This window comes from Cervus elaphus, chromosome 4, assembly GCF_910594005.1.
Source record: "Cervus elaphus chromosome 4, mCerEla1.1, whole genome shotgun sequence".
In the NCBI taxonomy this organism is placed as follows: Eukaryota; Metazoa; Chordata; class Mammalia; order Artiodactyla; family Cervidae; genus Cervus; species Cervus elaphus.
Window position 1 is genome coordinate 9,301,004 of NC_057818.1, and position 14,362 is coordinate 9,315,365.

General features: G+C 45.8%; 1 protein-coding gene across 1 annotated transcript in view; it reads right to left on the bottom strand.

The window, feature by feature from the left end:
- CDYL2 (chromodomain Y like 2) overlaps nt 1-8,161 on the bottom strand; it is a 161,778-nt gene extending 153,617 nt beyond the window's left edge. The window contains exon 1 of the mRNA XM_043898122.1: nt 7,929-8,161. Coding sequence (XP_043754057.1) covers nt 7,929-7,952 — 24 coding nt within the window. The 5' untranslated portion in view covers nt 7,953-8,161. The remainder of the gene's footprint in view (nt 1-7,928) is intronic.
- Nucleotides 8,162-14,362: the final 6,201 nt, after the last annotated feature.

The following is a 14,362-nucleotide window of genomic DNA, read 5'->3' on the forward strand; positions in this document are numbered from 1 at the left end:
CTTTGGCCACCTCATGTGAAGAGTTGACTCATTGGAAAAGACCCTGATGCTGGGAGGGATTGGGGGCAGGAGGAGAAGGGGACGACAGAGGATGAGATGGCTGGATGGCATCACCGACTGAATGAGCATGGGTTTGAGTGAACTCCGGGAGTTGGTGATGGACAGGGAGGCCTGGCGTGCTGCGATTCACGGGGTCGCAAAGAGTCAGACACGACTGAGTGACTGAACTGAACTGAACGAACCATAAGTTTGTGTGGTTTTTTTTGTCTGTGAGTCTGTTTCCATTTTGTGAAAATGTTCATTTGTATTATTTTTTTATATTCCACATATAAGTGATAACATATGACATTTGCTTTGCCTAACTTACTTTACTTAATGTGATAATCTCTAGGTCTATCCAAGTTGTTGCAAATAGCATTATTTCATTCTTTTTTCTATGGCTGTCTCACTCAAGCTTCTCAAGACTGTTACCCATATGTCTTTACATCCACATTCCCCACATCCCCCTGCATGCATCATCACAGTGCAATCAAGCCTTCCCACCAACACACTCTATAGAAAACATGCCTCTTAGGTTTCCAACGACTTACTGTTTATTACAGCCAAAGGACTCTGTTGACCACACCTTTCATGAAATACAATTTTCCATTACCTTCCATAACAGCAAAGTCTCTTGTTTTGCCTCCTACCTCTCTTGCTACTCCTTGTAAATCTGATCTTCTGTCTCTTCTTCTATGCTGTAAATGTCCACTTTCTCCAGTCCTCCTCCCCTGGACACCCTTCCTATTTACACACTGTCCTTTGCCTTTCATTCTAATCTATATGCCAATGATTCCCAATCTCGATCTCCATGACAGATCACGCTTTTGAGTCCCATGCTCACATGACCTACTGCTATGAATATCTATACCTAGGTGTCCCACAATCACTCTGAACTCATCGTCCTTTCCACTGCCCCCACTTCCTCCAACCAATGCTTCTTCCTCAGTTCTCTATCTCCACTACTGGTTCTACCACCCACCTAATGGACCAAAACAGAAACCACCAAGTCATGCATCAACTCCTGCCTTTCCCTCAATCCCTACATAATGTCAGTCAAGTCTTACTTGAGAGGGAATGAAGAGAGTATAACTGAAAATCACATTTTCTAGCCTCCTTTGCAGCTAGCTCTGACCATATAATTATTCAGGCCAATTAGAGGAAAGCAAGATGGCATGGAACTTTCGGGCAGCTGTTTATAGAAGATGACTCAACTTTTGCATCTCCTTTTCTGTCTATTTCTCCCATCCTCTTACACAAAAGATGGCTAGAGCTCCGTGGCCACCTTGGGTCCAACAGTGACCTTAACGGTAGAAGCCACAGCTGAAGGTGAAAGAGACAAGGAGAAGCCTGATGTCCTGAGAACTGCAGAGAGCATCACACCAATCTTAGACTGCCTAACTCCAAGTTTATTTCATGGAAGAAAAGAAATCTTGTTTAGGCCACTGTTATTGTACATTTTATATTATAAGCAGCCAGACATAATCTTGACTGCTGTACCAAATTATGTTGATTCCTTTTCAATGCTTCAAATTCCATCCATTTGTCTTCATCTATATTACCACTCCTTTGGTTCAAGTCACCAATTGACACTCATTTTAATTACTGAAAGAGTATATTAACTGGTCACCATGGCTTCCAGTCTTCCTCCAAACTAATCCACTGTCCATTTCTGAGGGGCAATCTGAGATTATGTAACGAAAGTGTTAAAAATGTTAGCATTCTTCAACCTAGAAATTTCACTTCTCAGAATTTATCTTGAGAATAATAATGACAGGAATACAAATAATTATGTTCATGGAGGTTAAAAGCAATATTTAAATTGTTTATAAATGGAAGAAATCTAGATATCCAACAATAGGGGATCAGTTAGACACAAAATAGTATATCGATTCAAGTGAAAATTAACCTGTCATTAAAAATCATGATATAGAATAGTATTTTAAGATATATAAGGAAATAAGCATTATATATATGCATATATAAGAAAAATAAAACAATATGTATCCTATGTTCCAATCTGATTTATTAATTATACAGATACATACAGAAAATACTTTCACTCATATTTGTACCTATACCAAGAAAGCTAACATTTTAATTAGTTCAGATATCACATCAGTATTTAATAAATATCAAGTATATGCTAAAAGTATATATATATAAATATTTATCTTAGATATATTAGATATATATATCTACATATAGATATAATTTTATGCTTTTATTTTTCCAAGATGCAACAATAAACATAAATTGCTTTTAAAAATAGAAAAGATAAATATTCTCAATAAGTTCTGCAAATCTGATCATGCTCATTTCCTAGTTCAAACATCTCCACAGTCATCATGTTCTCTGGAAAGCCTTCTCATTCCCCCACGGTAGATCCCCCTCATGATCGTAGAGAACCCCATTTTCCCTGTACTAATACTTTTCCTCCTGCGCTGTAAACTGCCTATTTTCTTAACTATATCTCACACTAGACCATAAGCTCAGGCAGTACAATCTCATCAATCCCCTAGAGTAGTGCTTGGCATATATTTGGTGTTCTCTTAATGTGAGATGAGCAAATGAATGATGGTGTTATGAACTTAGCCACATCTACAACTCTTTTCACCATCCAAGAAATGTAGAGGGGCTCACATCTTTGCAATCTAAATGTGTGTCTCCAGTACTTAAGATCTTTGATAATTACCATGTCTGAACCATTCCTTAGCAATTGCTTAGGTGCAAGACGCTGTATAAACTCATTTCAAGGATAGTTTAAGCCCTTGAGGAAATGATCTTATGTGATGAGGAATGACTTCATATAAAAGTCTATACTACTTGAAAATAAGCTGCTATCTATCCACAGGGAATAATTTAAAATAACTTCCAAAAGCTGGGAGAATCATATACCCAGTCGATATTCTTCAGGTGTCTACCATGTGCCAAAAAATCAATTCAGCTCATCCAGTGAATTCTCTTTGACAATATTTGCCTCTTCAAATACTGGTACTGATACTCAAGAAGTTTTATCACTGACTGTTCGTTCTGGAACTACACATGTTTCACCTTGGGTACAAGTGGTACATAAAGGAATATGTCAGATTAACAAGTTGTGTTGGTTCTTACATGACTTTCATAGTTTGTTAATGTTTTGAAGCAATCGCAGGAAAGAGCTCTGACAAGGAAAGAGAAAGACTTAACAATGCTTGAAGATCAAGAACAAAGCTGGAAACGCATTCAAGTGCCTTCCTTTAATCTGAGTAGGCCCACGGTGGCTTCAAGAATTAATACCTTTCCACTAATGCTAACATGACTGGCAAAGCTGCAAATTACAGATGAAGAAGGTACAAAATATTTCTTTCCATACAGATGAATGCAGAGGGCTATGCTCTAGGTTAGATTTCATTTCAATGAAAACAGTCTCCATTAGAAGTGAATGATCTCTGCGAGCTACAGAGAGAAGAAAGAAGTACCAGCCCAATTTGAAGGCTGTAAGGATGGACTGACCCGGCAAGAGCAAACATCAGCCAGGTGGAGATTTAACTGACGGGTATTTTTATTAGATTTGGTTTTGTTTTTGTTCACGAAGTTCCAATGTTTCTGCAGTTGGCCTCAATCCAGTTTTTCCCATAAACCCTGTTATTTTCAGTGCATAATTTTGCAGGACACAAGATGCCTATGTAGCGCTATAGCGGAAAGGCCCATGTTCATCACTGTAGCAGCATCGATTTTTAACTACAGTAAATTTCTTTCAACAAAACGAAAATCCTATTATTATTTATTTTGTTTGGAAGAAAACAAAAGCAGTATTATATATATATACATACATATAATCGTATACATATTTATTAGATATGGATGCATGAATACATAAGATAGAACTATCTTATAGGAAGATACGCAGGAACTGTAAGTAAACTGAACACTAAGTAAACTGAACTGCCACTGTTAAAAACGCCTCATAAATTTCAACTTGGCCGCTACTAACCTTCTGTGTAGACATACAGCATTCTCTTTGAATATTTTTGCCAACTGAGGGGAGCCCTCCTCCATACTGTCAGCTAATCACAAGGGAGAGGGTGTAAAACACCACCCAACAGCCACTTGGAAAGCCATGCAGTTGAAGCTTAAATGCATTCAATCCTTTTAATGAATAACACAGTCTGGCTCTCTGGAAGGGGACTCAGCCACACTTCCTTCCAGACAGAACTGGAAGGGAGTCTCCTAAACATGGTATTACCACCACGGAGAGACCACAAGTCAAAGGAGAAAGGAGAACAGAGGGCAGCGCTCCACACGAGTATAACAAAGGTCAGCCAAGGTACTTTATCTATACTTAAGTCAGTCTTCTGTTCACTGATTCAGTCAACAAGTATTTGAACGTTCGAGGACACAGAGATGGACAAGGCAACCGGGCTCCTTACTCCACTGGTTACATCTTCTTGATATCCAAACATGTTAGCGAATGGTTGACTACCATCTGGGGGCTGCAAACTCTAATGCCTACTGGAGCCTGATAAGTAATGTGACAATGAAGCAGAAAGGATTTCTGGTAAGAGGGCGCACTGGGACAATTATAAACAAGTATCACATGGGCCCATCTAAAGGTATTCAAGTCCATTTTTCTTATCTACCATCCAGGCAAGGCAAAAAACATAAAGAGACTAGACCTGGCTCACAGACTACCATTTCATGACTCTTTTGTTTAGCAGAATGTTGACGAGAGCATCTGGATAAGAAATTTCATTTTGCATCTAGATACATGATTTTAAAAGGCTCAGCCTATATTTACGATCACCTTCCTAAAGTGGATGGCTATAATACACCAGTTGATGATGAGAACTCTGCTATAGGAGAAACTGTCTACCAAGAGCCAAAATTTTGGTAAATGAGCTTGACTCCGTATTTCTTCACTATGACTGAAGAGTGCCGTTAGATAAACAAAGTTTTTCTCTAAAATTAGCACCTATTCCTTGAAAGACGCTATTCAGAGAAGGCTTACTTTTTACACTTTTAGTTGTCTAAAGCACCAAAGAGAAGTTGAAGACTCTCTAGACTCCAAATCACATCTTTACCACAGAGGGTCAAGGAAAATGTCAGCAGACACACAGGTGAAATAAACCAATTACAAACATATTCAATAATAGTTCTTGTCCAGTCAAAATGTGGTTTCTTGGTCAGAGGTTACAAGAAGCCATCTTACATACCCTTGGGTATAGTATTTAATTAATGTAATATTTAAATTGAGAATGGCATCAGTTTTCTTCTCTTTTTTACCTTTAAAGGTCAGTAAGTGTACTGGATAATCCAAGATGTGTCCTTAAATCAACATCCTGCTTTTTACACGCCCAATTTTACAGTTCAAAATGTACAGTTAGCACTTCTTAACTGTTTTTAAAACTAAATTTGAATAAATTAAATTTCTCAGTATGTGTTATGTAATGTAGACACTGGCTATAAAAATGCTGACATTGGTTATATTCTCGTAATGCAATTTAGCCCTTTTTAGTAATGACTATGCAAATAATCAGCCACGGGAAAACTATTTTACATCTAGTACAATTACCTACTATCACAGAAGTAATTATTATTATTGTCTTGTTTACTGAACTTCAAGGAGAACTCAAGAGATGCTAAGACACTTCCAAGGCCGGTGTGAAAACTCCCCTTTTAACAGACTCATCTGGCAACTATAATTACCAATGTTAAGGAGGGCATTTCAGATGATCATTAAACAAGAAATTATCCCCAGAAGGTTCATAAGTTCCAAACTTTAAAAGAAGAAATACTGACAGCTCCTAACATGTCCTCTATTAAGGCATTAGCCTTCTCAATGCAACTCTTCTCCCAGGGAAAGGCGGAAGCTCTGAGTGACTCACTGTCAATGGGTAGAAAAATCCATACTCCCAATGAGCCGAGCTTTGCCTCTGAACAATGTCTACTTTTTTGCTGGTTATACTTTGGGAAACTAAATCAAACATCCCATTTGACTGTGCTTCAAGTCTTTTGGTTTCAGAAATTGTTCCACCATCTTGAAATAGACAAAAGTGCTTGGTGACCTATTGGACACAATCTTCCAAAGTTCTTCACCAGGTCTACCCAACTTCATCTTCTCTATCAATGCAGGGATGAGGAAGGCAGTAGGCTAGAGAAGAGGTCAAACTGCAACATTCTTTCAAGAAAAACAAACATTTTGGCTGGATGGTTCTGCCCCAGAACATATAGTGTTTCAGTCAACATGTTTGTTGGGGCTGTGGTCTTCTGAATGCTCCACTGGGGCTGGAGTTTCTGTTTGCCAGGTGGCTCACACACAATCTTACTGAAGCTAGGTCTGGTTGTTGGCAGGAGGTCTCAACACTGACCTCTCCATAGGACTGCAGTGTCCTCTCAAGCCATGGCACCTGAGCCCACTGGTGGCTCATGACTGAGCCTCACCAGGTCCAGAATCATCCAAAAGACCCTGGTCGCACAGGAGGCTAAGATGCTACCTTGCCTGTTCTCCACACTCTTCTTCTCTCACACTGGCCAGCAAATCCGCCAACTGAAAAAGCTACATCCTTCCAGAAGACCCAGAGGAAAAAGCTCATTGTGGGTGAATCACCCCTGTAGTCTCCTACCAAGAATTCCACCCCTTGGGGTGTTCATCTCAATTTAGTCGAAAGTCTTGAGAACCAGGGCTAGTGGTAATCGATTTCTGTGGGAGGGAGTCCTGCACCATGCCAAGCTCTGATTCTGGTTTCCTGGAGGATCAGCAGGCCTTCAGGTTGAAGATGGGGCATCTTTTAGCTTCCCTAATCCTGAACCTTCTCTTGGGACCAACAGCTCTTTGGGGGCATTCTCCCTAGGGAAAGGGAGTTGCTTCTTGTTGTGTCCACTTGTCCCAAATCCAAAAGCAGGAACTGTTCTGTTCAGAGCTAGTAAAACCCAGGTCCCAGAGGCCATGGCTGTTTCTCCATTGTTTCAAAGGTGCCACACTAATGTCTTCCTTGACCATTTTTTGAGACGTTCTCAAAACATCCGATGCTGGTCACTACCTGTTGTGGACCTGGAGACAGGCATCCACTGAGGTCAGTGCCGTAGAGCGCTGGGAGCCAGGCTTCCATCCCCAGTCCTCTAGCAACGTGTTACCACCCACCTCCGCCTTCCATGTGCTCCCGCTTCCACCGGAGGCCCTCTGCAGCGCCCCCTCTCGCCCCGAGTGAGCGCGACACCCGCAAGGACCGCCCCCACGCCCCGGCCCCGAGTCGGCGGCGGGGGCAGCAGGTGGGGGGAGGGGGGCGGGTGGCCCGGTGGCCCCGGGGAACGGTTTGGCGGGGGTCTCCCGAACCCCCCATCCGGCCGCCCCCTTTCAAGGCCGCCTTCCCCCAGGACCCCGCCTCGCCCCGGCCCGGCTCCGCTCCATCGCGGCCCGCCCCCCACCCCAGGTTCCCCTCCCGCGCCCCCGGCCCGGCCCCGGGGCGGTGCACCCCCGGCCCCTCACCCGCGCCGGCCGCCCCGCGGCCTCCCGCATTCCCCGCACGTCCGGCGCCGACTTTTACCTGTACTTTCTGCACTCGAGGCGGCTCGTCGGGCGAGAAACACCTCCCCGGGACCGCTACCTCCCCCGCCCCGGCTCCGCCCGGCTTCCTCCTTCCCCTCCAAGGCCGCAAAGTAGATGGAGTAAGAGAGTGTGTGCGCGAGAGAAAGAGAAAGAGGGAGCGGGCGCGGGCGCCGCGGGAGGGCGGGCGGCGGGCGGGAGGCGCGCCCGGCCCCCGCCACCCTCCGGCCGCCGCCGCCGCCGCCACGGGCTCGGCAACTCCGGCTCGCGCCCGGCCCCGGCCCCGGCCCGGCCCCCGCCGCCCGCCGCCCGCCCGCCGCCCGCCCGCGGGCTGGGGCCGGCCCGCGCCCCCGCGTCCCCGTACCTCGTAAAGGTCCCCAGAAGCCATGCCAGGCTGCGGAACTTGGCTCGCCGGCTGTGCGCGTCTGCTCGCTCGCGCCCTCCGTGCGTGTGCGCGAGGGGGGCCAGTGTGCGCGTGTGTGTGCGCGCGCGTGTGTGTGTGTGTGTGTGTGGTGTGTTGAGTAAACTGTGTTTTTGCAGAATGACAGGCTTGGGGGCTGCCTATGCGCAGAATCAGAGCGGGCGGCGGCGGCGGCGGCGGGGCTGGCGTAACCGGCAGCGGCGGCGGCGGCGGCGGCACGAGCGCGGGCAGCAGCGACGGCCGCGCAGCGCGCCCGGGAGGCACCGACGCGGCCCGAGCGCCGCGGCCCCCGCGACCCGGCGACCCGGCGGCGGTGTGGCTGCGGCGGGCAACGGCTCGCCCCGGCGCCGCCTGCAGGAAGCCGCCCCGCGCCCGCCGCCGGCCCGGACGCTGCTGCCACTGGGCGAGTCCCCGCCCCCCGGGAGCCCGGCCCGGCCCCCCGGGCGGGCGGGCGGGGGGGGAACGGGGGCGGCTGCACGGCCGCGCCCCGGGGGACCGGTCCCGGAGCCGGGGAGCGCCCAGGCCCGCCCCACCGCCCCGGGCCGGCCCCGGAGGAGACCCGCGGGGCTCCCCGGGGGGTGGCGGGCCAGGTGCCCGCCGGGCGCACCCGGCCCGGGGCTGCGAAGGGGCGGCCGGGAAGCAGGTAGAGGGCTGTGGGGCCCGGCGGGGAAGGGGCCCCCGGGCGGGTTCGGCCGGCCCCCGAGGGCCTCATGTCTTGCCCCGCACCCCCGAGAGGGAGTGGGCGCCGCCCCCGGGAGACCTAGCCCCTGGGGACCAAGCGGCCCCTCCCCGGCCCCATAGCGCCTCCCTCTAGTCTGGGTGCTGAGATGTGGAGGCCACAGGAAGAGGGACGAAAGGACCCCTCCAGAGGCTCCGAGAGAGCCAGGACAGCACCCCGGCAAACCCTGGAAAGTCTTTGGAGCCGGGTGTGGCCTTCCCCCAACCTCCCCAGCCCCCATTTACCCACTCATCCATTATTCAACAAGCATCTTCCAAAGTCTACCCGACTACACAGTGTCCCCGGGTAGGAGCGACTAGGACCCTGCCCTCAAGGGACTTTGACTCCAAGAGGAGAGAGGAACCACACGCACGGCAGGAGGATTCAGTCGCTCAGCCAGAAGGCGCTCCTACTATGTGCCAGGCTCCAGAGCCGGAGGGACTCTGAAACCCAAACTGGTTCTTAAGTCATCTCTTCCTGCTTCATCGTGGACACCAATTCTGTTTAAAGATAGTGAACTCAGGACCTGGGAAGGCAGGCTATTCAATTTGGAAGAAAGGTCTTCCTCATTCTAGCCCCAGAAATGCCCAGTTGGTCACTTTCTCTAGCTGTGGTGTGGACTTAACTCATATCCTCCCTCCGTCTTTTCCTATTTGAGAGACTTTGGACAAGTCACTTTACCTCATGAGGCTTGCCTAAACTGGAGATGGTAAGACACACCTAAGGTGATGGGAGAATCGAATGGAGGATCTCTGTATACACAAAGTGGCCTATTCCAGCAGAATTCCTTAAAGTTACTTGTATCTGAATTTGGACCCTGAACTGCCCTTGTGGAGAGGGAGATGGCAAAGGAGAATTATAACAAACAGAAAGGTTTGATCCATAGATTATCAAAATGTTTTAAAGTCATCACATCTTTCTATTAAAAAAAAAAAATCCCACAGAATCTGGAACACAGGGTTTTCATGTCTGGCTCATTCTAGGAATACATGAGCTTTTACATGCTGTCCCCTGTGCCTAGAATGTCCTTCCACACTTAATCCATCTGGAAAGCTCCTCCTGCCGAGGCTTGTTCAATTTTGTATCACAAGCATGGCAATGTGATCATTATCCCTATTGCTGGCAGAGAGTGGGTACACAATGACTGTCAGACTATACCAATACAACAGATTTTATACCAAGTCTAGTTAAAATCCCACATTAAAATGATGAAGGGGGAAAGGGGTGAGGGGGTGGAAATAAACAAGAAAGTGTATTTGGTTTAGAAACTGAAAATTGCTATAGCAGTTTTCTTCCCTCTTCATACTGATATTTTCCCCATGGTCATGGTTTTAAATAAGAATATTAATAATAGGCAGTTCTCTATCTGTAGGTCAGAAAACAAATTTTAATGATCCTTAATTTGTACTTGGGAATAAATGCACCACGATAGCATGAGGATGTAATTTGGAAGTAGAAGACAAGAAAGAAACTGGGTTTGGAAATAATACGCTCAGCCAAATTTGAATATATAATCAGTAGTTTTACAAAAACACCAAAAACTTCACTTGTGCTGGCCAAGTACTCCCTGGGAATGTGAGCACAATTTGAAGGAAAAAAAAAAAACCTTAGTCTAGACAACAATTGTTTACAGAGTTCACAGAAGGAGATATTCACTGTGGATTGGCATGCTCAGGGAATATTTTATGGATGAGATAGTACTGTAATGGATCTTGAAGACTCATAGAAAAGGAGGGACTTTGGAGAAAAAGACAAGGTAGATGGTAGGCAGTGCTTCAATGAGACGGGCGTGAGAAGACCAGAAGATTGATTTGTGGAAGTCACAGGACATTGGATAATGAACGTGGGTCTGTTCATGGAGAGTCTTGAACACCAAGCTAAGAAGCTTGCAATTTAGCCAGTCAGCGGGGGGGAAAACTGGGTGAAGACTTTTGAATCCATCAAAAGCATGTGGCAATCAAAAGTGTGTTAGAAGACAAATTCTATAAGAAATATGAAGAACAGACTCCAGGGGTTGAAGTTAGAGGTAGGGAAACCAGTCACAGTGGTCCAGTGTGGTGGAGGTAGAAATGAAGAAGAAAAACTGGATTTGCAAGATGTTCAGAAGGAAGAACCTGGTGGCCACAGACTTTCATTATGGTTACTCCATCTACTTCCACAAAGTATTTGATCCACATCAACAGGACTTGATGACTAACAGGATGTGTGTGTGTCTGTGTGTGGGGGTGTGTCTGTATGTGTGTGTGTGTGCATAATTGAGGGAGGGGGTGAGCATCTAAGGAAAGAAAGGATACAGAGATGACTAAAGTTTTAAACTGAGTGACTGAACTCCCCATCCGTCATAGCACCATTTTGTTTTGAGCTTGCCCCCAGACCACCATTGGCTTCCAGAAAGGCCAGGTGCTTCCCAAAGGATGAAAAGGAAGTCCTTCACCCCCGAGGAAAGGCCAACCAATGGAGAGAACTGCTCCAGGTTCTTCGGATGACTCAGAACCACTGATGCTCATGGAGAATGGAAGATACCTACCATCTTCCTCAAAATGGGACAGACTGTTCATACTAGCCATGATGAAGGGCAACTGATAGAAACTCAAACTAATTTAAAACATAGCTTATTGACTCACATAGAGTAAAAAAGGATGGAGTTGCTCTCCGGGTTGGCTGGATTCAAGGTCTCTAAGGATGTGAGATGTCCTTGCTCTATGCTAGACTTTCTGTTGGAGATAGACTTCCCCCAGGCAGTTAAGAATATGGCACCTGGCAGCTCACATCATCTGAGCTTAGAGATCTCACTGAGTATTTCGAAATCCTAGGGAATGTTTCTGCTTGGCCAGTGTACATCATGTGCTGGTATGTTGGACAGATTACTGTAGCCAGTCACTAATGATGCTCTATGATTGGCCAGTTTAAGTCACATCTCCATCTATCCCAGCAGGAAGAGTTCAGTGATTGACTGCTTTGCCAGAATTACCTGATCCCAATTGAGAATGAGCAGAAGCCCAAAGAAATGGGGGAATGAAAGGATGCCGGGAAGACAGATGTTCACTATATGCTAAAAGAAGCTTGTGGCAGAAAGGGAACTTAGAAACAAGGGAAGTGGCTGCCTAAAACATGCCCTTGTGATAGAGCAAGAATGGACAGTTTAATATCCAAGGATAGACTGTATCCTCCACCCTGACAGTGGCATTAGAAAGCCACAGTCTTCTCCTTCTGGCATTGCTTGAGACCTTATCTTAACTTCCTATATAGCATGGTTGAACATTTGGGTTCTAGATTCACATTGCCTGGGTTCCAATTCTTGTATCATCACTGCTAGGTGTATGCTATGAGGCTGTTTACTTAACCTCTCTGTTCTTTCATTCCCCCAAATATTTATTGTTACATAGTAAATTATCCCCAAAACTTAGTAGTTTAAAACAAAAGGCATTTCTTATCTCACCATTTCTGTGCTTTAGGGCTCTGGAAGCTGCTAAGCTGAGTCCACACTCAAGGAGAGATGAATTAGCCTCCACCATCTAAAGAAAGGACCATCAAAGAATTTGTGGACATATTTAAAAACCACCACACCACATCTGTAAATTGAGGTGATAGACAACCCCATAGAATTGTTTGGAGAATTAGATAAGATGATCCGTGCAAGGCACCTGCCACTAACAATGGCTGAATAATGTTATCTGTTATAATTAATATTACAGATGCTACTACTGCTTTTAAACTTGCGTGTGTCATTAATATCTTTGAATGTCCAAGATCCTATTGAAAGGCATTAAATAAAACCTTCAAACAATATTCTTCTCATGCCATATAGAAACCCTTGTTGCTAATTAAACCTTACTTTTAGCATTAATTTTAAAACATTTTATTTCAATGATGATGATGATGATGGTAATACAGTAGTAATTGAAGTAAATCATACTTATTCAGTGTCTACAGCATGTCAGTTACCATTCTCACGGAACAAAACAAAAAATCCCCTGCCCTTGAGGAGCTTACAGTACAGTGGAGGAGACAGTGAATCAAACAAGGAAACAACATACATATGTGATATTATTTCATGGACTGATAAGAACTACAAAGAAAAATGAAACCAGGTAAAGAGGAAAAAAAAAGAAAAAGAAAAACTGAGATGGGTGTATGCTTGGGAGAGGGTGCTGGTTTAGGTAAAGATAAGACCGCAGTGAAATTGTGACTTTTGAGCTGAAACCCCAAAGAAAGTGAGAGAACATAAATCCAATCAGAAGGCAGAGAATGTCAGAGACCAAAAACAGCCAAGGCAAAGCCCTGGGTCTGAAGAAACTTTGTGTGTTCAAGGTCCAGCAGTGAAGCAAAGTGGCTAAAGCTGAGTGAGCGAGAAAGAGCACCGGTGGAGGTCAGCCTGGGACCTGACCAAGGGCCAGGTATATGGAGGACCTCGGAGGCCGGGTAAAGAATTGAGATTCTATGCTCAGTGATGTGAGAGGTCATTGGGGAAGCTTTGAACAGGGGCTGATATGATTGGGTCACTTGGCTCTTGGGTAGAGACTGCAATGAAGGGACACAGAGGGCTGCTGGATACCATCCTGGAAGTCCAGGTGTGAGATCCTCGTGGTGTGGACTGAGGGAGAAGGTGTCAAGACAAAGAGAAGTGGTTGGATGGGAGGTGTCTATGGGGATACGTGGGCTGTGATAACATAGAAGAATCCTACATTTTTTAAAGTCTGTATTTTATTTTGTGTTGATTTTATTTATTTATTTTAGCTGCACCATCGGGCATGCATGATCTTAGTTCCCCAACCAGGGCACAAAACCATATCCCCTGCATTGGAAGCATGAGTCTTAACCACTGGACAGCCAGGAAAGTCCAAGAATCCTAAGTTTTTGGTCTGAATGTCTGGGAGAATGGAGATGCCATTTACTGAGATGTAGAAACCTGGGGAGAAGTGTATCTGGTAGGTTATTTGTATTTGTATTAGGTCCAGGTGAGAGGAGATCAATAATTCCATTTTAGAGCATGCTAATTTTTAGGTAAGTTCAGACATCCAAGTGGAGATGAGGTAAGAGTCAATATATGAGTCAGAAACCCAGGTAGGGGACTTCCCTGGTGGTCCAGTGGCTAAGACTCCGAACTCCCAGTGCATGGAGCCTTGGTTCGATCCCTCTTCAGGAAACTAGATCCCACATGCTGGAACTGAGTTCAGTGATGTGCTGAAACTAAGACCCAGTGTGACCAAATAAAAATTAAATTAAAAAAGGAAAAGAAACCCAGGCTGAACACAGCAGCAGTGGTCAGCACACAGCTGGTCAAGACTAGGCATAGACCTGGTGGGAAAGAGGGTGTCAGATGGAGCCCCAGAGTGGTTTAGTAGTTAGAGGTCAGGAAGACGGTGAGGAGTCAGCAAAGGTGTCTGAGAAGGGGTGATGGAAATAGGAAGGGAGGAAGAGGGTATGGTGTCCCAAAGCCAAGTTAGAGACAAAGGACTGCTCATTAAACTTCAGGGGGAGAATGGGTAAGAAGGGGACCGATCACAGGATCCAGCAACATGGAGAGTTTTGGTGACCCTGACAAGACCCATTCTGGTGGTGCAGTAAAGTCGAAAGCTAGACTGATGTGAGTTCAAGAGACTTGGGCAGAAAGGAAGTACAGATGGTGAGCACAGGTGACTCATTCGAGGCCTTTTGC